The 25,004-nt window shown below is 46.2% G+C and overlaps 1 protein-coding gene across 3 annotated transcripts in view; it reads right to left on the bottom strand.

Annotated features, from left to right (window-relative positions):
- FRMPD1 (FERM and PDZ domain containing 1) overlaps positions 1 to 25,004 on the bottom strand; it is a 142,093-nt gene that overhangs the window by 4,439 nt on the left and 112,650 nt on the right. For 2 of the 3 annotated variants that reach the window (XM_032306636.1, XM_032306635.1), the window contains exons 6-16: positions 21,252 to 21,386; positions 19,415 to 19,522; positions 15,576 to 15,671; positions 11,039 to 11,164; positions 10,072 to 10,191; positions 9,105 to 9,241; positions 7,667 to 7,793; positions 7,430 to 7,525; positions 5,114 to 5,296; positions 4,108 to 4,255; positions 1,417 to 2,220 (exon numbers count right to left, since the gene is read on the bottom strand). In XM_032306636.1, coding sequence (XP_032162527.1) covers positions 1,417 to 2,220; positions 4,108 to 4,255; positions 5,114 to 5,296; positions 7,430 to 7,525; positions 7,667 to 7,793; positions 9,105 to 9,241; positions 10,072 to 10,191; positions 11,039 to 11,164; positions 15,576 to 15,671; positions 19,415 to 19,522; positions 21,252 to 21,386 — 2,080 coding nt within the window. The remainder of the gene's footprint in view (positions 1 to 1,416; positions 2,221 to 4,107; positions 4,256 to 5,113; positions 5,297 to 7,429; positions 7,526 to 7,666; positions 7,794 to 9,104; positions 9,242 to 10,071; positions 10,192 to 11,038; positions 11,165 to 15,575; positions 15,672 to 19,414; positions 19,523 to 21,251; positions 21,387 to 25,004) is intronic. The other variant, XM_032306637.1, reaches the window with a different exon arrangement.

Raw genomic sequence — 25,004 nt, forward strand, 5'->3', positions numbered from 1 at the left:
CACAATGGCCAGCCCAGCAAGCCAAAGCTGAGGGCGTGGATGGCAGTTGGCTGGGTTCTTTGGAGAACAGTGGAAACCTGTTCATCAGTGTCTCCTTCTCTAGGGGTCTGGTCAATTAATGAACTCAGGGTAGATGGCGGAGTGTTCATTCATTCATTGAGCAAAACTGCCAGACACTGTGTTGGGCACACAGGGCTGAGTGTGAAACATACAGTTTCTGTACTCTAAGGAATTGTTTTTTTAGCAAGGAAGAGAAACATCAACATAAAAATCACACAAATAAATAGACAATTATAGACGGTGCTAAGGACTAGGCAGGAAGTGCCCAGGAGGCTATGAAAACATAGTCCTAGTCTTGGCAGTCTCGGTCATGTTTCAGAGGAAGTGAATTTCCAGGTGGGGCCTGATAGAGGACTGGGCATTAGCAGTCAAAGATCTGGGTGAGGCGTGTTTCGGGCGGAAAGGGCAGCATGGCAAAGGCCAGAAGTAGGAAAGAGCATGGCACTCTTCAAGAACAGCAAGGAGGTCTGTGTGGTAGGTATGCTGAAAGAGGGCTCGGGAGGAAGGAGACAGAGAGAGAGAGAAAGAGGCCATGTCACAGAGGACCTCGAGGGGCCTCATGGGAGCTTCTCAGGATGGCCTCTCTCCCACCAACAACAGGAAACCTCTGGAGGGGAGGGAACAACAGGGAAGGACTTCTCCAGCTCCTGCTGGGTCATCATCAATGTCTGTGTGTTATTTTCCAAATTTTTTCCTTCAGCATGGAGAGAGAGAGAGATCTCAAGTCAACTAGGGAAGTCACTCTATGTGGAAAGACACCCCACACTCTTGGAGAGAGAGAGAGATCTCAAGTCAACTAGGGAAGTCACTCTATGTGGAAAGACACCCCACACTCTTTGTGGAGGAAAGGATAAGGAACCAGAAAGAAACAGGACCAACAGATCCCCTGCTTTTTCTTACGTCTGAGTCTCTTAAGGGGCCTCCAGTGGCCTATCGGGCTCTTCTTGCTTCAAAGCCTCATTTAATGTAGCATCATTCTCAATGACGAAGCCACTTCCCTCTGCTGAGCGCTCTGTCAGACCTTTTTCTGTGTAAATTCTGTCCATCTCACAAGGCCCAGTCCATTTGCCACCTCTTCTGGGAAGCCCTCCTTGATTCCCATTGTTGATTACTGCCTCCCATCTCTGCTCGCCTACACTTCTCTGAACCTCCCTTGTAGCACTGACTTGAAGTTATGACACTTATAATTTACCCCTGCCCCCAAACAGCCTTGGGCCTTCTCAAACAAGGACAAGGACTCTGCTTTACTCGTGTTTTCCCTTCCAGCTGGGTCCCCACTCCCGCTGGATGTTCAGGAGCTGCCTGCGCCAGTCTGGAGACCTGCTCGGGAGGGCTCACCTGCGAGGGCGGGCTCACCTGCGAGGGCGTCTGGGGGTGTGAGCTTGTCAGCGGCGTCATAGTATTCCTCATCCGAGCTGCCATCCTCCAAGGCCAGTGGCAGGTGTGGGGCCAGGGCTTCCAGAGCCGAGCAGGGCTGGGCCTCAGTCCAGCCCTGCTGAGCCCAGGCTGGCAGGCCCCCACCCTGGCGGGAAGCTGTGCTCTCTGAGCTGTCGCTGAGGTGGCTGGCCAGGGAGACACTGGAGCACAGGCTGTAGTAGTCGGGCCGGCTGCCCTCATAGAGCCTGGGGTCCAGCCTGGCTGCACTCAGTTCTGGTCCCCAGCTGAAAGTGTCAGGAGCGGGACTCTCAGGAAACTCTGTCTTTGGGCACAGAGGACTGGCTCTCTGGGCCAGGTCCAGGAGACAGAGGAAGCCCCTGGTTTCAATCCTGCTTCTCTCGTCTTGGCTGTTGGAACCAGGAGTCTCTGGGAAGCCCGGTGCGCTAGAGCGGAAGAAGCCAGACCTGCTGGAAGAGCAAGCGTCCAGGTCATCCTCCTCCAGGGCCTCCATGGACTCACTGGAACCACTGGTCCTGCAGCCTCGGCTCTCCGTGTTGGCCGAGTCGGATGCCTCGGACTCGGCGCTATCTGTCATGCTGGCCCCAGAGATGCTCGGGCCCCTCCTGGCCACCTCAGGCATGGGACTGTCCCCAGGAGGCAGCTCCTCTTTGACACGCGGTCTGCCGGGGTCCAGCTTCGGCAGGTGTCCATCGCAGAGGGGCTCGGGCACGCAATCCACTTCAGAGGACTCCTCAGAGTCGCTGCATGCCCTGGACTCATAGCCTGGAACATAAGGGACCCCGGGGGTTATGCAACAGCGTTCAGGGACTGGCAGAGGCGTATGTCCTCCCGTGCCTCATTCTGCCTGCCCTCCCATTCGCCAGGGTGGCCAGCCCCGATCACGCTGTACCGGTTGACTCAGGGCCCACGGGATTCCCAGAGTCCATGTTCTCCCCACACATGGAGCTGAGCTGCATAATGGAGACTGGACTACCTCCAAGGACAGCTGTGTGTTCATGGAAACCTGGAGGTTATGTGGCTGGATTTCACTCTGCTAGGGACAGTGTCATCCAGGTCTGCTAGGTCCCTCCCCAGCTCTGTCCTGTCCCCAGATACAGAATCATATTTTTTTAAAAAATCAAACATATCCTCAGCCCTAACCCTGACGTACTAAGTCAACTATCTAGGGAATGTGGGCTGAGAATCTGTATTCTTAGCAACTTTATGTGGGATTCTGAGGCCACTAGGTTGGCACCATTTTGAAGCCTGGCCTTGGGGACCCACTGGTGCTACAGGGCTTTTAGGACAGTCAAAACTCATCTAGCTGCTAGTCCTCAGGAAGGATTCATGGCAGGAAGGTTGAAGACACTGAACCAGGTCTCCAGTTTCCCTTCTGCCATAGCCTGCAGGGTGATATTTCTAAAAACATCTCTCTGATCACATCATATTCTACTTAAACCCTGTGATGGCTTCCCCTGACTATAGGGAAGAGCCTAAACTCTCCAAGGCCTCTCATAGTGTGGCCCCAACCTTCTTGGTTATCCCCTCACAGTGTAATCCCTAACCCCTTCTTAGCAGCCTAGTCACCCCCTCATGGTGCAGCCCCAGCCCTCCTCAGCAGCCTGGTCACCCCCTGTAGGCTTCACATGCTCCACCCACCAGAGAGAGCTTCTCACAGATCATGACCTTGCCCTTGGTGTCATGCCCCCATGTTGTCTCCTCTGCTTCAAATGATCTCTCTCCTTTGCCAGTTAACTCCACCAGTCTTTCAAGATCTACTTCAAACATCCCGCCCCTAGAGTGCCTTCCCTCCTACTGCCACCTGCCCCAGCAGGAGGAGTCCCTCCCACCACCAGACCTTCCCAACTGTTCCCACTCTGCATTGTTTGATTAGACTCTAAGATACCATCCCCTGTTCACAAACCATGTTAAAACCAAAACAAATACCCCAAACTCATCACTTCCTCATTATTTTGTTTTATCTTACTATCATCTAATCTCTTAAGATTTTTTTATGCCTATTTGATCCAAATGGAGGAAATGCTCAATAATGTTGTACGACTGGGCATCTCTTCCCATCTCCACATTCAGTGACATCACGTTGGTAGCCTGAAATTAGCCGTAGTGGGAGTGTTTCAACATTTATCAGCAAAGCAGTGGGAAAATGCTGCACCAACACTGCTGAAGCAAAGCCTGCGAGAAACTGGGAGCTGGCCTGCGAGACTGTTCATTTCATCTGGCCTCCACTACTTCATTCCTTATATATGATTTCGATTTCCTTCTATCTCCGATACCCCCTTCTTCTATACATGCAAAGGTGAGAATTTCTATTATAATTCAAGAGAATGCAACAGAGCATCTAGATGTGGAATAAAAAGCTAGGTCATCTGTACTTTCTGAATAAATGAATAATATCTTTTGTTTGTTTGTTTTTAGGAGTTACCACAGGGAATCAGAGACATTCAACAGCATTTTGTGGCTTTAGGGGACTCTCAGCTACAAAGAAAGCCTCTCTATTTAGGATTTTAGAAAGATCAACTGTTTACCAGGAAATAAATGGGAAAAAAAGCTTTCATCCACTTGGGTGGAAGTCTCAGCTCAACTCAGTTCACTCCCTCCCTTTCGGCTGTGAAAAGGGCCTGTCCTTACGAGCAAAACTCAGCACCTCACCTTCTTCAGCAGATACTCGGTGCACCTGTTGCTTGTTTCCCGGCCAGAGGAAAATGGGGGTGTCTGGGTCGACAAACAGCCTGTAGTACCCAGCAATGAGGCAGGCCAGGTCTTTTGCACTGTTGGATTCCAGTAGCAATGTCAGAACCTTTGAAGGTAATGAGAGCTTTTATGTAAAGGGTGAAGGGACTTTGGACTTAAAGTCCAAAGACTGACAACAAGGCCACATGGGGCCAATGAGAGAGTCCAAGTCAGTCCAGCCATGGCCCACAGGCAGGCCTCCTGGGATCTCCTATTCTCACTGGCAAGGCTCGAAATAAGCATACATGCACACGTGCACACATACACACCACCACACGTGCACGTACTCACACACTCACAGACACACAGTGGATTTCTCCCTTTGAATCTCTACAATGTCTCCTGCCTCTTCGCCCGCGAGTCCGGCCTCCCCGTCCCAACCGCCCACCCCACCATGTTCATTCATGTAGTCAAGTCCCTTCAAGACCTGACCTGGAAAAAGAAATGGAAAGCAAATGGAGAAGGAAGAAGAGGGTGATTAAAAAAATAATAACACAATAACAAAGCCTTGAGCGCATCAGAATTAAAGCAAAGGAGGGACAATGTAGGACCCGTCATTTGCCCATTTTCACTGCTGCCACTCAAAACTCTTGGGCGGCCATTCTGATCCCATGCATGTGATAAAATCATCTGCTGCACCCATCTAAGTTTCTAAGCCCATCAGGAAAGTATATGTTCCAAGCTCAGTTTACACCAAAACCAAACCAAACCAAACCAAAAACTAAAAAAAACCTTAAAGGACCTTCCCAGGAAAATGCGCCCTGTTCATTACTTTCCTTTTGATGATAGAGGATGGATGATTCATCCTCTTCAGCAAATGTTGGATATTAGATTTTGTTAATATCCATATTCTCATAAACAACCCTAGGATAATTGAGCCCCAAATTCCAGAAGTTGGATTCAAAATCTCTTCCCCATGCATTACCTTGACATCCTGAAGATAGACTTTGACCATGCTCACTTTCTCGGACTCTTCCGTCAGCTCTACACGGCTGATGTTTGCAAACTCTGCCAATGTGGACATGATGTTGAGTTTGCTACTGATAATTTGGCTAATCCCGTATTTGGCTCCAACTAGAAGGGCAATGTACGATTCTCTGTCCTGTAACTGCATCCAGATGGAAGAGGAATTAGTTTGTATTCGCGAGTGAGTGAAAATACATTGCACATGCAAGACAGGATACCTCTCTCTGCAAAACTCCATGATTCTGATTTTGGATCCTCCCTCACCACCTCTTCCCTAGACTACCAAACTAAGCAACGGCCCAATCTGGGCCCCATCTAGAGCTAAATTAAGTGTAAGTGTATCTCCTATGAGATGCTTCAGAGCAGAAAGCCCAACCACGGGACTGTTACCTGTTTCATAAACATAACCTGTGCTTTCACACCTATGTGCCCACGTTCATGCTGTGCCCTACTGAAATCCTGACTCCTCTTTATAAGCTTCTATCAAGGGCCTGGGTGGTTCAGTCGTCTCCCTTCAGCTCAGCTCATGATCCCAGGGTCCTTGGATCACCTCCCACTTGGGGTTCCCTGCTTGGTGGGGAGTCTGCTTCTCCCTCTCCCCCGCTCCTTCTTGCTCTCTCTCAGTTAAATATATAAGAAATATTAAAAAACAAAAACTACTCCTTTGGGGCGCCTGGGTGGCTCAGTGGGTTAAGCCGCTGCCTTCGGCTCAGGTCATGATCTCAGAGTCCTGGGATCGAGCCCCGCATCAGGCTCTCTGTTCAGCAGGGAGCCTGCTTCCTCCTCTCTCTCTGCCTGCCTCTCTGCCTGCTTGTGATCTCCGTCTGTCAAAGAAATAAATAAAATCTTTAAAAAAAAAAAACTACTCCATCAAATGGATGCTACTCCATCAAAATCTACTGCCTCTGAAACACATCCACTTGATCTGTCTCCTCAAGCCAGAAGAGCCCCTTTCCTCTGTGTTGTTCCCACACCACAGCCTCTGTACTGGTCTGACAGCACTGAGCTGCCACTTCTCACTGTAATTATTCGTATCTGAATGTCACGTTCATGTTAAGTTCCCTGACAACAGAGTCGGTATTTATCTATGCTGGTAGCCCCTGGTGTCCAGCAAGCAGCCTGAGCCAGTTCAGTGTGGCTGATATCTCCCACTACCATTCTCACCCTCGGTAGGAAAAGTCAAGGGGGCTGGGGACAGGAACTTGACAGCTGGAAGTGGACAGGATTAGCCCCTGGGAGAAATGGAAGTTTTTCTTGTACCTTCAAGCCTTGCTTTCTGTGATCTAGTCTCTTATCCCCCTTTTCATCACCTACTTGTACAAAGACTCAACTATTTTTCCCCTCCCCTATCTAATGCTCTTCCTTTCTCTCCAAACATTGATTCTCTTTTTCTGTCTACAGTGGTAGGTCAGCAATCAGATTAAACTGACCCACCACTGTAAATGACAGAGAAGCACACCAAATACACCCTGAAAAAAAAGTTTTGTTAATATATTAAAAAACCCTTCAATGGGCAACTTGTCTGGTTTTGTGCTGGAGGGTTATGGGGCAGTCTGGATCATGCCTTGGGGGAGAGTCCCGGTAAGCCACAGCCCGCCAGTCACTGACTACTGGAAAGCACAGAACTCTAGACCTTGCTTTTTGGGCTCCAAAAAGCAAGCCGGGGGAGGCAGGAGCACCGAGGGGAGGACTCTTTTTCTTCTCTTTTCCCTTCTCAGACCTACCCTCCATTCTTCCCTTCTGAACAATCAGGACCCCAGCCCGCCAGTCCATCCAACATTCTCGTCTTTCTTTCACAATTTCCCATTCTTCCTCTCCACCTTCACATACCCAAAGCTCCAGAGTAAGCTGCATACGTTTCCCTTCCCTCAGAATGCCTTTCCACCAGACTGAAATCTGGCCAAAGCCAACATTCCTGCTTTTCCCTAATCCTTTCTCCCCACCATACTCAACCCGAAGCTGGCAGGGTTGTCCTTTGTCTTCAAACTCCACAGCACCTGTCCTGTGCCTTTCTCATGGCCTCGCTTGGCCTGGGTACTTTGTTTCATTGTTTGAGGGTGGAAATCATGTCCTATTGAGTTCTGCCTCCCCCAGCATCTGTCACAGGGCTGGCACCAAGCACGATAAACACTCCCTGATGGCATAGTATTTCGCTTCCCAAACTCTAGTACATAACACAGTGCTTAGGAGTTTTAGGCTAAAAGATACACTGATCGTCAGAGGACCTCTACGGTCTCTCATGGGAGTAGGGGGTCCACATTTCTAGAATACGTACCATTAGAGTAGCATTAAAGATTTTTCCACCATATGTCTTGAGTTCCCCAAGGATCTGTAGATAATTTAAACGTAGCTGGGCAGCAGAAATAAGTTGCTTAAATAGGGGAAAAAGACTTAAGTTAGAGTTATTTGCTTGCCTAAAATCCACACAAACTGAAAATGCATTCCCTGAGGTTTCACAACAGACAGCTTGGGGTGGGGGTAGGGTTGGTGTCGACAGAGGCCACGATATTACCTTCTGTCGGGGTTCCAGCAAATTCTGGTTCCTCTTCATGTGAAAGCTAATGGCTTTCTTGATGTCCTTGCCTTTCATGTTTCGGAGTAGAGTTGGAGATATAAAGTTCTCTATTCCCCAGTCCTTCCTGCCATGAGATATTGGAAACACCATTTTTACAGTATACTTGGCTCTAAGGAAAAGCATAATTACATTTGATTCAGGAACTGAATGTTCCCAGAATACTGCAATCATGAGCTTTCTCAACAGAAGATAGAGACTATGAATATACATATGTGTATAAATATACATAAAATTTATAAATGTCATATATTTGTATTTATATATATTTAATACACATACTCTCTCTCCACAAAAACCACAGCTATTCAGGAATTAAACCCCACCTATCTTTCTGGGAGCTGATTACTTTTGGTGTGGTACGATAGTTTTTTTTTTAAGATTTTATTTATTTATTTAAGAGATTGAAAGAAAGCAAGAGCAAGTGAGTGAGCACAACAGGAGGGGCAGAGGGTGAGGGAGAAACAGGCTCCCTGGCTGAGCAAGGAGCCTGATGCGGGACTCGATCTCAGGACCCCAGGATCATGAGCTTAGCTGAAGGCAGACGCTTATCCAACTAAGCCACCCAGGTGCCCCAATGTGGTAGGATATTCTGTTAGAACAGATCTCGGTCTTCTTTTTCCTACAATATGTGTGAGAAATAATGATCACACATGTTTCATGCACTCTCACGGGGCAACACAAAGCACCTGTGAATCCCTGAGGTCATGCTTTAGAATGGCACCAGGCTAACAGCCTCAAAATTCCCAACAAACTGGTTAAAAGTATAGATTCTCAGGTCCCACTCCCTACAGATATGATCCAGTATTTCAGGAACAGGGCCAAGGATCCGTTTCATTTTTAAAATACGATTCCCCATTGATTCTGATGTCCAGACAGGACAGAGCTGAGACTGGGTGAGTGGGTTAACAAACCTGTGTGATGATGCCCAGAGCAAAATGAACATTTAGGCTAAGACTCAGGAGGTGTTGGAATCCCAGGACTTGAAACTGCCCTAATAGGAATATAACGCAACACAAGAGTCTCACACAAAATTAATTTCCAAAGCATTTCTGCCCTCAGAAGAGCTTTACACTGACACTGTTGACTGATTTCCCAAGACATTCTCTCAGGAAGTGGGAATTTACAAAGGGATCCTGTGTCATTCCATCTGCCGTTGCCTTCTGCCCCAGAGGGAGCAGCCAGATTCTGACACCAGGGGAAGCTGGGTTGGGTCGGAGACAGTGGGGTGGGAAATGGATGAAAAGGCAATGGACAGATGGGTAGGTAGGTGAGTATCAGCTTTCTGTGGAATCTGGCCATCCTGGCCGGGGGCCAGCCAAGTTATAAATGCAACACAGCTGCTGTTGATGGGACCTAGAAGTCCCCTGCCACTCACTCTATGTACTTCAAAGAGATCTTCTGTGGCTGAGCGCATGCGTAGATCCGCTCCTGGATGTGCAGGGCTGCGAGGCGGAGTGCAGAGCTACATTTCATTTCTACAGCAAAGCGCTCCTGGAGCACATCGCTGCAGCTCTAGAAGAGATGACATCAGAGGAATTGGGATACAACAACAGATGGTTTGTGTTCCTAGTTCTTTCCAGGGAAAGGCTTTGAGACCTGGCTGTGTGACCTTGGCTAACTTACTAAGACTCTGAACATCGGTGTCTTCCCATTGCTAAACGAGGATACTCAAATCGACCTTCTGCAGTCTCTGTGAGTTTTAAATTAGGTAACATATGAAGGCAGGCACCAGGACACAGCAGTATAAGTATACAACTATACAACTATAACGCAGTGATGCTATTTGCTGCCCCCGTATTTGTAAGTTTGGGGCAAGGTAATTCACCTAGTGTAAGTTGCCTCATCTGTAAAACGGTAATGCCTCCCAAATGATTCTTCTTCATCAGGATGAAAACGACATGATAAATCTCAACCGAGCAGGCAAAGTAGGGGGAACACCAAGCTGGGGGTCAAGGAACCAATTTTTGGCTCCGCCACCAAACACATGACCCAGGCAGATCATGTGACCTTCCCAAGACTCAGTTTCATCATTCCTAAAATAAGACTTTGAAGCACTAAGTCCCCTTGTAGCCATAAAAACCATAATTTTTAAATAGTAGTAGAAAATGTATCCTCCACAATGAGGACTGAGCCTAAATTTCATTAATACAGAGCAAGTCTCCTAACATAGCAACTCAGTGAGGGAAAGAGAAATTTGTGAGGGATGATTGGGCCTCTTCTCCTTCAGATAATCCCTACCAGGGAATTGCTTCATTCACTGCCTTAAGCTCATGTTCAAAATAACCCAGTGTGCCAGCTTTGAGAACAACGACTGTTATTTTAGGAAGGGCTGGTCCAGTCACCTGCAGATAGAGGTATTCAAAGGCCACAGGGTCTTCCTTCAAGAGGTCCAGGGGGTCCTTGGGAACAAAACACACCCTGAAGAGGCAGCGGTAGTCATGTGACTCCTCCCTTTCCACCACCTGCAAGGTAAGGGCCATACAGTTAATCTTCTAACCGCCTTTGTTCTCACAGCTACTCCACAAAGCAACTTAAAAAAAAAAAATAATGAAAGTCCCCAGAGATTTCAATCTCAGTGCCTCCAAAGACAGCTGCAGAATTTTGCTGCTGACTTTCCCATGGGTATAAAATGTAAAAGGCTCAAAAGGGTAAAGTTTCCCACTGACCCCATCAAACTGCTCCCCTTTCCAAAAGAAATCTGCTTGCAGTTTCTTAGCTGCCCTTTCAGTCTCTGTGTTTATAGGCTTCTACATGCATGTACCGTTTTCTTTTCCACAAATAATAGTCTAGTATACATTGGTATTATATTATGCACCACACCTTTTTTTTTTTCCTCTACTTCAACTGTCTTGGGGATTTCATTTGACTTTCTTTTTTAATGCTAATGGAATAGAAGGGTTAAAAAGCTGGTACAACAAATCACTGAATGTTTGAAAGACTGAGTGCTACAGACAGACTGTGCCCTGTCTGTCTGTTAGGGTCCTGCTCAGGGGGTGAGTCTCCAAAAAGGGCTCAGACCCAGCAACAGATGGTTCCCTGACTTCTCAAAGATCATCAGAGCTGGAAGAGAAAGATGGGGAGCCACTGGCTTCGTTACCTCAGTAAGTCGCCTTCTCTTTCTAAGTCACTGTCTCCACATCTGCAAAATGGGACCCCCTATACCTCAGATGAAAATCAGTCCTGATTCTCGCCCTGTCATCCCCAGGCTGAGTGAGGGCACGACAAAGTGCGTCAACCCTGTGCATGTGCTGAGCCCTATCCCTGAGGGTTCTGGCCCGACCCAGATCTCTGCACGAGGAACAGGTGTACCTGCTGGATGAGTTCCTCCTCGTGCAGCAGGTGCAGCCGTGAGATGTTGTACTGCTCCTCCAGGGCCAGGGCAAAGTACTCCATGCTGCGGATGGAGAGCTTCTCCTTCACGGTGAGGATGATGTCCTGCCAGGCACAGAGAGGCACAAGGGTCACCTGAGGGCCACGCTGGCCCTCAAGCTCAGGCACAGAACAGGGGAGGACCTTCTTGACCTCCTCTCTGCTCCTCAGTGCCGCCAGGGAGAAAAAAGCCTGTGCTGACAGGTCCACTGCCAACGCAGGCAGCCGAAACTTCATAGGCAACATGTGGGACTTCTCATCGCCCCTTGTGGCCCTCCACCCATGGCTCTCCCCTCCTCGGGGCTCCAGCACCACCAGAAAAGCCATCCTGTTTTGTGTTATTAGAAGGGTGAAGCAACCCCCTGGGGGCTTATGCCTCTCTTCAGGGTCCATGGAAGAGACCATGAATCTTGCCTGTCTTGTGCTCTAGAGCCCGGCATTTGATGGCGTTCAGGAAATTTTCACTCAAATAAATAATCATCACAGACTCACCAGAGATGTCCTGCCAGAAGCACAGCTTTTGTAAATGGCAAACTTTCAGGTGTGACCTGCTTCTCAAAACCCTCTCTTTCCACTTGTTCTATTATCCTCCATAACTCACCAGTGACTATGTCCTGAAGAATCTCTCTGCTTCCGTAACTCAACATTATTGAATGCCTGCTTTGCACTGGCCTTGATGGAGACCCATCTCCTGACTCTGTCCCACTCGCCATGCTCCCATGTCTACTGTGGCGTGAGCTCACCCAATTCTCCACTTTGCAGGGTGGTATCCTAATGACCACTGCCACCCATCTGACTTCCACCTTGCATCTAGGGCAGAGGTTAGAACACCACAGCCCACAGGTCAGATCCAGCCCACTGCTTGCTTCTGTAATTAAAGTCATATGGGAACACAGCATGTCCATTTGCTACAGTGGCAGAGTTGAGTAATTGTGACAGAGACCCTATGATCTGTAAAACCTGAAATATTTACTATCGGACCCTTTATAGAAAAAGAGTGCTGACTCCTGATCTACAGGAAGTTGCTAAGCCTAGGACTGTCTATGTACTAATTGCGCTCCCTTGCTCAAGAATAGGGGGACCCCCATGGTCTGCTAACCCAAATCCAAACTCCTCAGCTTAATACCCAAAGCTCTCTGATACCAGGTGCCAATTAACTTCTCCCATTTGATCTGCTCCTGCCTCTTCCAATGCACTGTGCTCACAAGCCCTCTACTCTTTTTTCCCCTTTTTAAAATTACTTTGAAAAAAAAAAAGATTTTATTCATTCACTTGAGAGAGAATCAGTGAGAGAGAGCATGAGAGAGGAGAAGGTCAGAGAGAGAAGCAGACTCCCCAAGGAGTTGGGAGCCCGATGCAGGACTCGATCCCGGAAGTCCGGGATCACGACCTGAGCCCAAGGCAGTCGCTCACACAACTGAGCCACCCAGGCACCCTTCCCTTTTTTAAAGTTTAAATTCAATTAATTAATGCATAATGTATTATTAGTTTCAGAGGTACAGGTCTGTGACTCATCAGTCTTTATATAATACCCAGTGCTCATTATATCACATGCCCTCCTTGATGTCCATCACCCAGTGACCGCATCCCTTCACCCCCCATTCCCTCCAGCAACCTTCAGTCTGTCTTCTATGATTAAGGGTCTCTTATGGTTTGTCTCTCTCTCTGATTTTGTCTTAATTTTTTTCTTTTATTGCTCTATGATCCTCTGTTTTGTTTCCTGAATTCCACATAAAAGTGAGATTATATGATAACTGTCTTTCTCTGATTGACTTATTTCACTTGGCATAAAACCCTCTAGGTCCATCCACATCAATGTAAATGTTAAGTATTCACCCTTTTGATGGCTGAGTAGTATTCCACTGGGCGTGCACACTTGTATATTATAAATATATATAAACATATATACATATAACATGTTATATGTTTATAAGATATATATATATAATATATAAAGAAGATATATATATATATATTTTTAAAGATTTTATTTATTTATTTGACAGAGATCACAATAGGCAGAGAGGCAGAGAGAGAGAGGAGGAAGCAGGCTCCCTGCTGAGCAGAGAGCCCGATGCGGGACTCGATCCCAGGACCCTGGGATCATGACCTGAGCTGAAGGCAGAGGCTTTAACCCACTGAGCCACCTAGGCGCCCCAAAAGAAGATATATATATTTTTTATCCATTCATCTGTCAATGGACATCTGGGCTCTTTCTATAGTTTGGCTGTTGTGGACATTGCTGCTCTAAACACTGGGGTACACGTACCCCTCAGATCACTACCTTTCTATCTTTGGGGTAAATATCCAGTAGTGCAATTGCTGGGTTGAGGAACCTCCATGCTGTTTTCCAGAAAGGACAAGCCCTCTACTCCTGTCAAATGTTCCCGTCTTTGGGTCTCTGTTGGTGCCATTCCTCATGCCTGGAGTGCTGTATTCACACACCATGCTACACCTATTCCTGTCAACAGTCTGTCCATCTTTCCAAGATGGCCTCCCTGGAGGCTTCTCCTTAGTCTCCAACTGGCAGGTCTCTCTGCCCTGAGGCCTCAGCACACCAATTTCATGTCCCACATTCATGACTCTGAGCACACTGCACATATCTCAGTGCACTATGAGCTATCCCCAGGTCCCTTGCCTTCCCCCCATCCCAGCCCGAGTCTCTGGGCTCCCTTTGGGAATGACCCTGGATAATATATTGCTATGTCCCTGACAGCTTTGCAACTGTCAGCTTTGCAGCTGAACAGAACTGTTCGTTGGGTGGAATGGCATATTATTTTTCTTGACTTAGACAAAGGGGGTTTTCTCTGTAAGAACTTTGCTTCCCATGGAGGGGAGACAGGGAAGAGAAGTTGATCATGAACAGGCAGTGATTTTTCCTTTTTTTTGACCCACAGGATTTGTTTATATCCTCCCTCACCCCTCTCTGTCTTAAGGAACTAAAAGATTTATAAAAAATTTGGTTACTACAGATAAGTACAATTAACCAGTATTATACCAGCTAAAACCTTGCTCATTTCCCCAACTCTATCACCTGGGATCTAATTCCCCTGTGGTGTGTGCTTTTATTGTAAACCCTCTCAAAGTCTTCTTGGCCACCAAAGTGGGACTCACTTTCGATAAGTCATGCCTTCCATTCCAACGCACTTGGATCAAACATGGCAGAGGTAGAAACCTTGTCTAATTCATTTGCAAAATTTTGGTGCAGCTCCAGTGCAGGGTTCAGAAACAGACTAAGTTTGAAGCCAGTTATGAGCTAGCTGACCTTGACAATGTGAAGGGTCTCTTGGGCCTGTGTTCTCATCTACAGAATGGTAGCTAACACTTGTCTCTTCAAAAGGTTACTGGGGGCATTAAATTAGATAGTCCACGAGGAAGTGCTCAGGAGGCCTGGGCACTTGGACACCTGGACAGCAGGCCTGTAGTAAACACTTAGTAAATCCATTCCTCCCTCCTCTTTCTTCTCTGAGCAAAGGCTTCCAGAGTTCACAGAGGCTTTCTCTGGCTTCTCCTAAGTCACAGTGAGCCAAGAACGGGATGGGGTATTTGGAGCAGCTCTGGGAATCGCCAAAGGAAAGTGACAGAGAGTGACACTGGCTGTGCATTTATGTGTGCATACGGGATATGTGTGTGTGAGTGTGTGTGAGAATGTGTGTCTGTGTGTGTCTCAGCTACTGTCCATTACTTACAGCTGCACTGGCCCAGCTGAACCCCCTTTATCTGCCTCTTCACCGGAGCCTCGCTCTAACACCTTCTAACTTGTTCAGAAGTTGTTGTACAACTCCTGACTCTCTGTGAATAAAATCCAAACTCTGTCTTCTGTCACTCAGCACCCTCGCCAGCAAGCCTGCACCATCTCCTGCTCCTCCTATGAGAAAATGGCCTGGGCTCCGGTCCTCCTATTCGGATTACTATTTCACAGCCCTTATTTCATCCTGCCTTGGACTCTCAGGAGCTCCTTGAGTGTCCAACCTCTCTCAACTAGACGACAAGCTTCTGGAAGACAAGACCACGTTTCACCTAGTCTGTACCCTCAGCCCGGACCATCTCCTCACATGTAGGAGCCTGTTACACATAAGCTGAAGAGTCTTCAACCCAGAACGGAATATGCAGGTGCTCGGGCCTGCTCGGACGTGTTGCTTGAGTGTTTAGCTGTACTAGTCTTTTCAGTAGTAGGTGGAGTCACATACAAGAGGCAATGAGTCCAGTGGTTAAGGCAGAATGAAGGCTTACAAGTTGTCATAGGCCTTGCCTACTTCGTCCCTCTGAGCCCTGATTTCCGCCCCTGGAAGACAGCGATAAAAACACATCTTGCTGGGGAGTTCTACGACTCATGAGATAACACAGTGCTTGGCTTATTACAGGTACCCAGACCTTAATGGCTGTAGGAACCCCAAGGCAGCTGCAGGGCAAGGTGCCTGGGGGTCTTGGAAGCCAAATTCGCCCCAGAAAAGAGACTCCAGTTCACTCTTAATACCTTCACCGTTGTGTTCGCCTCAAACTTGAAAGCTTTGGTCTGTCCATTCTCCAAGTACAGCTTGAGCACGTTGGGCATGCACAGCAGAGAATTACCCTGGAAAACACAAGAGGAGGTTTGAAACTGGCCCTTCCTCTCCTGGGGTGTGCCAAGTCCTCTGCTCCTCTGGCCCCGTCCAAGGTGGGGAGCAGGATCCTCCCTAACCTTCTCACCATGTCATGGCTTCATTCTTGCCATCTGGAGACTTTTTCAATGGACCCAGTTGATACCACACAGAGGCAGGAATGCTACATTCCAGGGATATCCAAGTGTCAGAAAAGAGATGTGAGCCCCATCACAAGCATGCTGATGGCACCACATGAGCCCTTATGAGGTCTCACAACCATAGGCAGCCACTTCAATTCCTTTGGTGTCTACCCTCATGGGATACAATTTAGTAAGTCAGATGACAAGCACGCATGCTTTCCCCAGAGCACCTTTCCTGGTGGGGCTGGGCAGGGGGCTGAGCGGGGTGGGAAGCTCCTTCACAGCCATCCCCCTTTTCCTGCTGGACCCCTGTAGTGAAGCATCACCAAAGAGCAGGGGACCACTCCCACCTTCATGTGTCCCCAGACTTATGGATTCTCCTAAGGGATTCTGCCATTCTTGGGGGGTTTTTTGGAAAGTGGGCACAGGACTGATCTGTGATAGGTAACCCCAGGCCAGCCAGAATTCCTGGGCAAGGCAAGAGAATGCTCCCTTTGGGATTAGAGAATCCCCCCAAGGCTGGGCCTCATAAAAGTGACCCCTTCGTGTTTAGCTGCAAATCAAGAGGGCCCTGGGGGTTGGTGTCCTCCAGAATCAGTGAGAAAGCCATTCTAGAGTCCCAAGATTTGAGCTAAAACTAACTCCAGCTTTAATCTCTGCAAAGACTTTGGGTATAAAGCCCACCTGGGTAGAGAAGCCTATCAGATTTTTGTAAAAAATACGACAATCCGCCTCGGATGAGAATTTTGTATCTTCTAACTGCAAGGGGACTCGTATCCTTTTGGTAAGATTCACACTCATCACTCTATAACTTAAGAAAAACCACAGTAGTTTTTTGGCAGAAAGGGGGGTATGTTCGGATTGCAGTGTGGCTTCGCCATCCGGGATGGGGGACCGCAAACTGCTTGCTCTCTGTTCTCCTCTCGCTTATCCACTTTCCAGTGTTTAGAATGACCTTCATCTTTGGATTTCCCAAGGGCAAAACTTCTTCCATGGGACTTCACGATTTGGGACTTCCAAAAAAAATACAACCACAGCAGCATCACATAACTACCACTATTTACTTTTCTCTAAGGCTTCTTCCAATTTTTATCTGTACCCGTAAATCGTTTTTAGAGAGTGGCCATAATAGAGCACACATGATTTCTATCTTCATTTTTTACTCGATACGTATTTCTTCCACTTTTTCCTGGGGGTTTCATGTTTGTGATTTTAATGGACTTCTAATGTTCTATCGGTTTGAAATATCAGAATGGATTTAAGCCTTCTTTGGCCCTAGACCTCGAGCATTCTTTTCAAAAATTTTTTTTTCTTTTTTAAATAGCAGTACCATAGATATCTTTGAGCACAGGGATTTTTGCATTTAAATTATTTTATAGACTAAATTAATAGGAATGTGATCCTTGGGACACATTTTTATGGCATTCATTATGTTTGCCTTTTCCCTCCGATATGAAACCAACTGATGAAGCCGCCAACTAGTACATGACTGTGGCTACTTAGTCAGCATCAGGCCTTCCATTTGTTTTCTTTATTTGTGCTCATCTACTAAGTGTAAAGCGGCACCTTTCATGTCTCCCTTCACATTTCCTTAACTGTTAGCAAAGTCAAGCATTTTGCAAATGTTAGCTTATTATTTTAAATTCTTCTGGGGCCTTATCCTGCTTTCAGGGGAAAAGGTTAGCAACAGATTTTATCTTCTTTTATTTATTTTTTAAAAAGATTTATTTATTTATTTCAGAGAGAGAAAGAGAGTACATGTGGGCAGGGCAGAGGGAGAGAGACAATCTCCAACAGGCTCCCTGCTGACTGCGGACAGAACCTAAGGCAGACTGATCCCATGGCCCTGAGATCATGACCTGAGCTGAAACCAAGAGTTGGACACTTAACCAACTGAGCCACCGAGGTCCCTCAATTTTATCACTTTTTAATAGGTACATCACAGGGATGAACTCTCACTGGTTTTGTTGTCTCTGCCTTATGTGGCTGATACAGAGACTTGGTGCTCTGACCCACAAGTCTCCCCAGAGATACCTTTTTAGAAGCCTCTTTCTCTAAACTCTCACCTCTACAAAAACTCTGAAACAGATTTTGCAGCCAGTTCAGGTCAAAGCCTGTCCTCACCTGGTCTTCTCACAATACCAATGAGTGGGGGATGGCAGCCATTTTAAGAGAGGATCCTAGTGATGGGGTTCGTGTTTGCAGAACTCTTATTCTCTACCTGTCCTGTGATTTGGTTCTAGCCCCCACTTCTCGTCACTGTGTATTACTCTGAAAAACACACATGGCATCTAAATTTAATTTGCTATTGAGGTTCAACACATTTCCACAAACATGGACACACAGAAACAAACATGGCTGGGTGACAGGGTCTTGGTCTTTTCTAACACATTAGGCATCCCACTGGCCCCTTCATGAACAAATCCACCTTCCACTCTCAGGTCTAATGAAGGTCAGGTCTGTTAAGTAGCAGGCAAGGTAGAAAATAACAACTCTGGGCCCTTTGTTAAAATGGCCACAATGCCCCATCTGCTGGTGTCTACAGTGAGAAGACCAGATAAGGACAAGCTCTGACTTGAGAGCTTCAAAGTCTAGCATTGATTGTTCAGTGCTGAATGGCAATAGCTTCAGACCATTGGGAAGAAAATGTATAAACTATGAATAAGTGAGTCTTTAATCCAACAGTCCACATTAAAAATATCAAACTCCTGGGGCGCCTGGGTGGCTCAGTGGGTTAAGCCGCTGCCTTCGGCTCAAGTCATGATCTCGGGGTCCTGGGATCGAGTCCCACATCGGGCTCTCTGCTCAGCAGGGAGCCTGCTTCCTCCTCTCTCTCTGCCTGCCTCTCTGCCTACTTGTGATCTCTCTCTGTCAAATAAATAAATAAAATCCAAAAAAAAATTAAAAAATAAATAAATAAATAAATAAAATCTTTAAAAAAAAATCAAACTCCTGCCAATACTTTTCCTTTACAAATTTGTCCTCTGAACCCCCAATCTTGGATGTCTCCATATCAAAAAGGACTAGACAGTGTGTTCCAGTGAAAAATAAAAGAACTGAAGTCACACAGACTTGGCTTACAGATTCTCTTGTTTATGATCTCAGAGGTTAATTCTCTTAAACCTCTGCTTCCTCGTGTATTAAAATACCTCCCTTGCTGGGTATCGTGATGGCTAAGGATTATATTCCCAAAAAGTTCAGGTTCATATAACAGAAGTTCAACACATACTGGGTTCATCTGGAGAAAAAAGCCAGTCTGCACCACTCCCACCACTACTATCAATACAGCGGGAATACTAGGTTTGAAGGTTCAAAATGAGAAATTAGCATTTAGAACTTGTTGGCATTTCATGGGCAAGAGAATGGAGTCCCAGAATAACAGACAGCCACACCCCATGCTTCTCTCCCTGGCTCTCTCTGTCCACAGTCTGCAGGCACCTTACTGAGGGCGCTCAGAGCCTCTAGCAAACCTACCACACTCCCTCGGTATCCCCTCTGTGCTGCAAGAATCCAGAGTCTCAAAGAGGTTGGTGCCAAGAGGTGGCTCACCAGCTTCATGGAGAGTGATTTCAAGGCCCTGACTAGAGACGCACCTGGCTGTGTCCACTGACAAGCACTTCCTCCGCGAAGTGCACCTTCACGGGGTTGGTCTTTAGCCTGGCTCTCTTCTCCTCAGTCAGGAAAGATGACTTGGGGACTCCCTGCAAAACATTACCATGACACATTTTAGAACCGGACTTCTGTAAAAGCCATGACACACCTTCTCACCTCTTAAAAACGAAAGCACCAACCTTGACAGCTGTTGAGGCCTCCGTTAAAACCGACAGAGAAGGACAGCATCCCACTAATCATCTTTTCATAACATCTAGGGATCCCAACCTGGACAATATTCTGATGTGTCTGAGAACGGTCGAGGACTCGGTACGGTAGCAACATGGTTGTGTACGACAAAGACAAAAACTGACTTATGAACAAGAAGACCCGAGTTCTGCTACTTAGCAGTTGTGAGAACTACCTCAAACACAAATTCTTAGAGAGGTAAACCAGGTGTGTGTGTGTGTGTGTGTGTGTGTGTGTGTGTATGAAACAAAACAAAATAACTCTGTGTGACTTTGGCCAAGTCATCGCTCTTCTCCAGCTTTTAGTCTTCCAATGTACCATGGGAGAGTTGGATCCGAATAACTCCAGGGCTCCCCGAAGCTCTGGCCCCTGTGATTTATCCTTGGCTGCTCTTTGCCCTTCTCTTCTTTTCGGTGGTACCCTCTTTCCCCAGAGGTAGAAAGAGTCATCACAGGTTGGTATGAGTATGTGATGAAGCCCCTAGCCTAGACCGTAGGAGGTTACATTGTGACACAGTGAACAGAAGCTTGCATGATCTAGACCATCCATGTGATCTTCCTGGATCCTGATATGTTATTCCCAGCCTGGAATGCTCCATTTCTTGGTCTGGGTAGTCCTTTAGGCCAGGCTCTAGAAAGGGACATGTGTTAAGAGTCTCAAGATGGAGCGCTGGACCACATTTTATGTAGCTGACATAAAAGAGAGATATAACAACAGTCAGAGAAACTATAGGAAACCATGCTCATGGCCTCATATATCAACAGACCAATGCCATTAAGCACCTGAAGTAAAGAAGTTACCTTGAATTCTTTTTTTTTTTAAAGATTTTATTTATTTATTTAACAAACAGAGATCACAAGTAGGCAGAGAGGCAGGCAGAGAGAGAGAGAAGAGGAAGCATGCTCCCCATTGAGCAAAGAGCCCAACGCGGGGCTTGATCCCAGGATCATGACCTGAGCAGAAGGCAGAGGCCTTAACCCACTGAGCCACCCAGGCGCCCCAGAAGTGACCTTGAATTCTTAATGCAAGATAAATTTGATCTCACAGGTAACTAGAGCCTTGGTGTAACAGGGTTCACGACTATGATTCAGTATCTCAAATACATAGTTTGCTTTTTAAAAATTTAGTAAAAAGAGAAAGGGAAATAACAGTGTTCCCAGGGAAGAGGTATACCTATATGGTAATCTCTCAACTTCAAAAATTACTTAACGTCAGCTTGCTTTCTTCTTCAAGCAGAATGATTTTCCAGTTAGAAGAAATAGAAGCAATAAGGGGAAAAAGAAATTTACAACCAAAAATTGGTGATAAAATTATCAAATGCTTTGAATGAGTTCAAGACATGTATGCCAGTGAATCTAGGGGCCCCTAGACTATCACACACAACAGTTGGTATCATCCACAGAAAAGAAAATGGAAGAAATAGCAGGAGACTAAAGATGATTAAGTATCAAGTTTCCCAGAAAATGAACATTAGGAAGATTAAGGAAAACACATATTGGTAAGCTTGTCATTATTTCTTGGCAGAATTCAAGATAAAAGGTGGTCAGAGAGCTTTTAGTCATTGATCACTAATAACCAATATGGAGTTACCAAGAATAAGTCAGAGCCAACCGAGTTCATTTTTCTTTTGAAGATGGGATTCCAGATTGGTAAGGCAGGGTCCTGGGGATATAGTAGTATTCCTTCATTCTTGCAAAGTATTTGATAAGGTCTCCTATAATCCCCCTGTGGAGAAGGCCAGATGCAGAGCTATTAGGAGGATTCAAAACTAGTTGAACTATGCTCAAAATTGTCCTGATTTAACTCAGGAACTCAGGCTCCCTTTGGCTCAGTGTCCAACAATGATGGTTAGCAATGGCTTGGATGAGGTCAGAGAACGTGTATTTACCAAACCAGTGAATGATACAGAGCTACAAGGTATCATCAGATCTCAGGCAGCAGAAATTTGGGAGGCAAGATAAATGAACTAGATATCTAAAACAGGTGTGTGGAAAAATTGAGGGGCAGGGGCTGCTAAGGGCCAGAGGCCAAAATATCACTAACAACAAGTATCGAGAGGGTATAAGAGAGCAGGGCTGTCAAGAGCTGAAGGGAACAGAGTAAAGTGAGGGGTCAAAGTGACAGGTACAACTGTCATTCAAAGTAATGAGAAACCAGGGGCAGAACAGGGAGAGATGGAGAAAGACTCAAAGGAATGAGAAACCAGGGGCAGAACAGGGAGAGATGCAGAGAGAAAAAGAATCCATGGCGGGGGGTGGAAGGAGGGGGCAACTACTATTCTCTCTTGCCTTGGGGACAGCAATCCTGCAAGAGTGAGACCCAGAGCTGGATCAGACTATAGAAAATCAACTGGCCGGGTAATGGAGGAAGTAGGGGAGGCGTGGGAAGAGGTGGATCCTGACAGGAAGGGAGAATGAATACAGCTGATGACTGTACAAATAAACCCTTCAGTTCTGTAATTCCCCGACTGTCAAATCTCAGCATGCCACAACACTGGGCCAAAGCAACATGATTTGACAGGGATTACTGTGAAGTGTGGCACTGAGGAAAAAAAAAAAATCAATAGCACAGCATGGGATGGGGGCTTGGAAGTGATTCATTTGGAACCAAAACCTCAGTTTTCGGTCAACCACAAATTTCACCCAAGCCAACAGCGTGACTGTGCCTCTTAAAATCTTAACCCCATCTTGGACCTCGCTAGCATTTTCGATGCATATCAAACTTGCTCTCTCTGTTCCCTGGGGACTCTCATCAGTTGACCTTAGGTGGAACTGTATTCCTTTCTGGGTGCCACCATTTGGGAAGACCACCATGCAGCCAGGATCTATGCAGAGAGCTATCAGAGAAGTGAGAACTCAGAGAAGGCATCACAGATGAAGAGAGCTGATGGAACAGTAGTGAGTCTGGAGAGAAGGCCACAGCCTGCTTTCTTTCAAACCTTTGCTAATCTATTTCATACAATGTGCACTTGCCCTGACGAGCATTAATTAGTGGGAATCACAGGGAAGAAGGGTCTCTCTCATATCTGGAACCACCCAACCAAGAAACTAGCTGCTTTGAGAAAGAACACACACTCTGTCACAGAAATGCCCAATCCACAGGCCCCGCCGCGGGTCCTCTACTTTTATACCCAAATAGGAGCTCTGCTCGCTGTGTACATAGGCATCTAAAAGACACTGCAAACCACTCACTTGAGCCACTGAATATTAAAAAGAGACACTTTAAAGAATATGAGGTCCTCATTATTCTAGGATATTTAGATGCTCCCTGGGTTCTAAATTAATCCGTCAGAGAGTAGAATACCTGAGCTGATAAAGACTTTCTCTGTGCATGTTTTTGCTGAACTAAGAGTTAATGCTTAAAAGGACACCGAAAGGGACAAGCTGAAAAGTTCTATATCTTTTTTACCATTCTCTGCCCTAGACTAGCCAATGTCAATTCATAAAGACAGCAGGATCGGGGTGCCTGGGTGGCTCAGTCAGCTAAGCCTCAGACTCTTGGTTTTGGCTCAGGTTGTGATCTCAGGGTCATGAGACTGAGCCCCATGTTGGGCTCCGTGCTCCTGGGTACGGAGTCTGCTTAAGATTCTCTCTCTCGCCCACTCTATGCCCCCCACCCTTAAAAAACAAATGAAAAAATAAAGACAACAGGATCAAGGAGGTGAACTAGCATAACGCTATTGACCATAGGTTCCGAAATCTAACTACCTGGAAAATAACCCAGCTCCACTGATTTCGGCAAGTGTGACCATGGGCATGTGAGACCACAGAGTCCTTATTTGTAAGAAGGGGATAACAAATATGTCTATCTTCTAGGATTTTCTTTCAGTGAAGATTTAATAAGAAATTAGATGGGGGGGTTGGGTGGCTCAGTGGGTTAAAGCCTCTGCCTTTGGCTCGGGTCATGATCCCAGGGTCCTGGAATCAAGCCCCACATCGGGCTCTCTGCTCGGTGGGGAGCCTGCTTCCCCTTCTCTCTCTCTGCCTGCCTCTCTGCCTACTTGTGATCTCTGTCTGTCAAATAAATAAATGAAATCTTTAAAAAAAAGAAATTAGATATTGGTATTAATATAACAAATAACACATTATAAATCATGAATATAAATACAGCTCTCTACAATTAAACATATATTTTTTCCCCATAAAATTCTAAGTCCTACAGAAACAGTAATTACTATTCCAACTTTGGATTTCATTTTATTTTTTTAAAGATTTTATTTCTTTATTTGAAAGAAAGAGACAGTGCACAAGCAGGTGGAGTGGCAGAGGGAGAAGTGGGCTCCACACTGAGCTAGGAGACTGATGCGGGGCTTGATCCCAGGACCCTGGGATCAAGGCCTGAGCCAAAGGCAATTAACAAAGACAATTAACAGACTGAGGCTCCAGGAACCCCAACTTTTTTTTTTAAAGATTTTATTTATTTATTTGACAGTCCGAGATGACAAGTAGGCAGAGAGGTAGGCAGAGAGAAAGGAAGGGAAGCAGGCTCCCTGCTGAGCACAAAGCTTGATGTGGGGCTCAATCCCAGGACACTGGGATTATGACCTGAGCCAAAGGCAGAAGCTTTAACCCACTGAGCCACCCAGGTGCCCCAGGCACCCCAACTTTTTGAAGATTTTTTAAAGTAATCTCTATTCCCAGCATGGAGTTCAAACTCACAACTCTGAGATCAAGAATCTCACACTCTACTGAGTGAGTCAGCCAAGCCCCATCCCCCCAATTTTGGATTTTAGATTTTCTAATCAATTTGAAGCCATTTGAGAACTCTAAGAACCTGTGATGGCAAAGATGAGCATCCTTGTTGATGTAAGACATAAATGATCACTCACCTTATGATCATGTAACTCCTGATGAGAGGCCTGAGTGGGCTGGACAACACTCAGGCCATTTCTCAGGCCATGGGCCAATATCAGCTTCCCTCCCAGGACCCCTAGAGCACAACATTCACACCCTCCTCTGCTTGGGAACCTCGGAGGAATCTCCAGAGTCCTTCTGGAACATGTTAATTGTCCTCTCTCTAGGCTTTTCATTTTTAAAAGGATGCAACCATAAGTTGTTTCCCTCTTATTTACTTAACAAGTGTTTTGCTTTCATTTCTTGAAAACAGCAGGGGAAAAAACCCACCTAATTAAGATTAAGATGTTCTCCATAGAGATACTAATCAACTATATAAAAAGAATCTCTCTCTCTTTTTTTTAATTAAAAAACTCTTACCACCTGCACCACCATTTATACTCATTAGCTTTCAGTATACTGTTTTTTATACACTGGTTTCACATTATTTCATAGACAAATGCTGTTCAGAAGAATCTCCATTTATTTGTCCATAAAACATTTGGTCTGT

The sequence above is a fragment of the Mustela erminea genome, chromosome 12 (genome assembly GCF_009829155.1).
Source record: "Mustela erminea isolate mMusErm1 chromosome 12, mMusErm1.Pri, whole genome shotgun sequence".
In the NCBI taxonomy this organism is placed as follows: domain Eukaryota; kingdom Metazoa; phylum Chordata; class Mammalia; order Carnivora; family Mustelidae; genus Mustela; species Mustela erminea.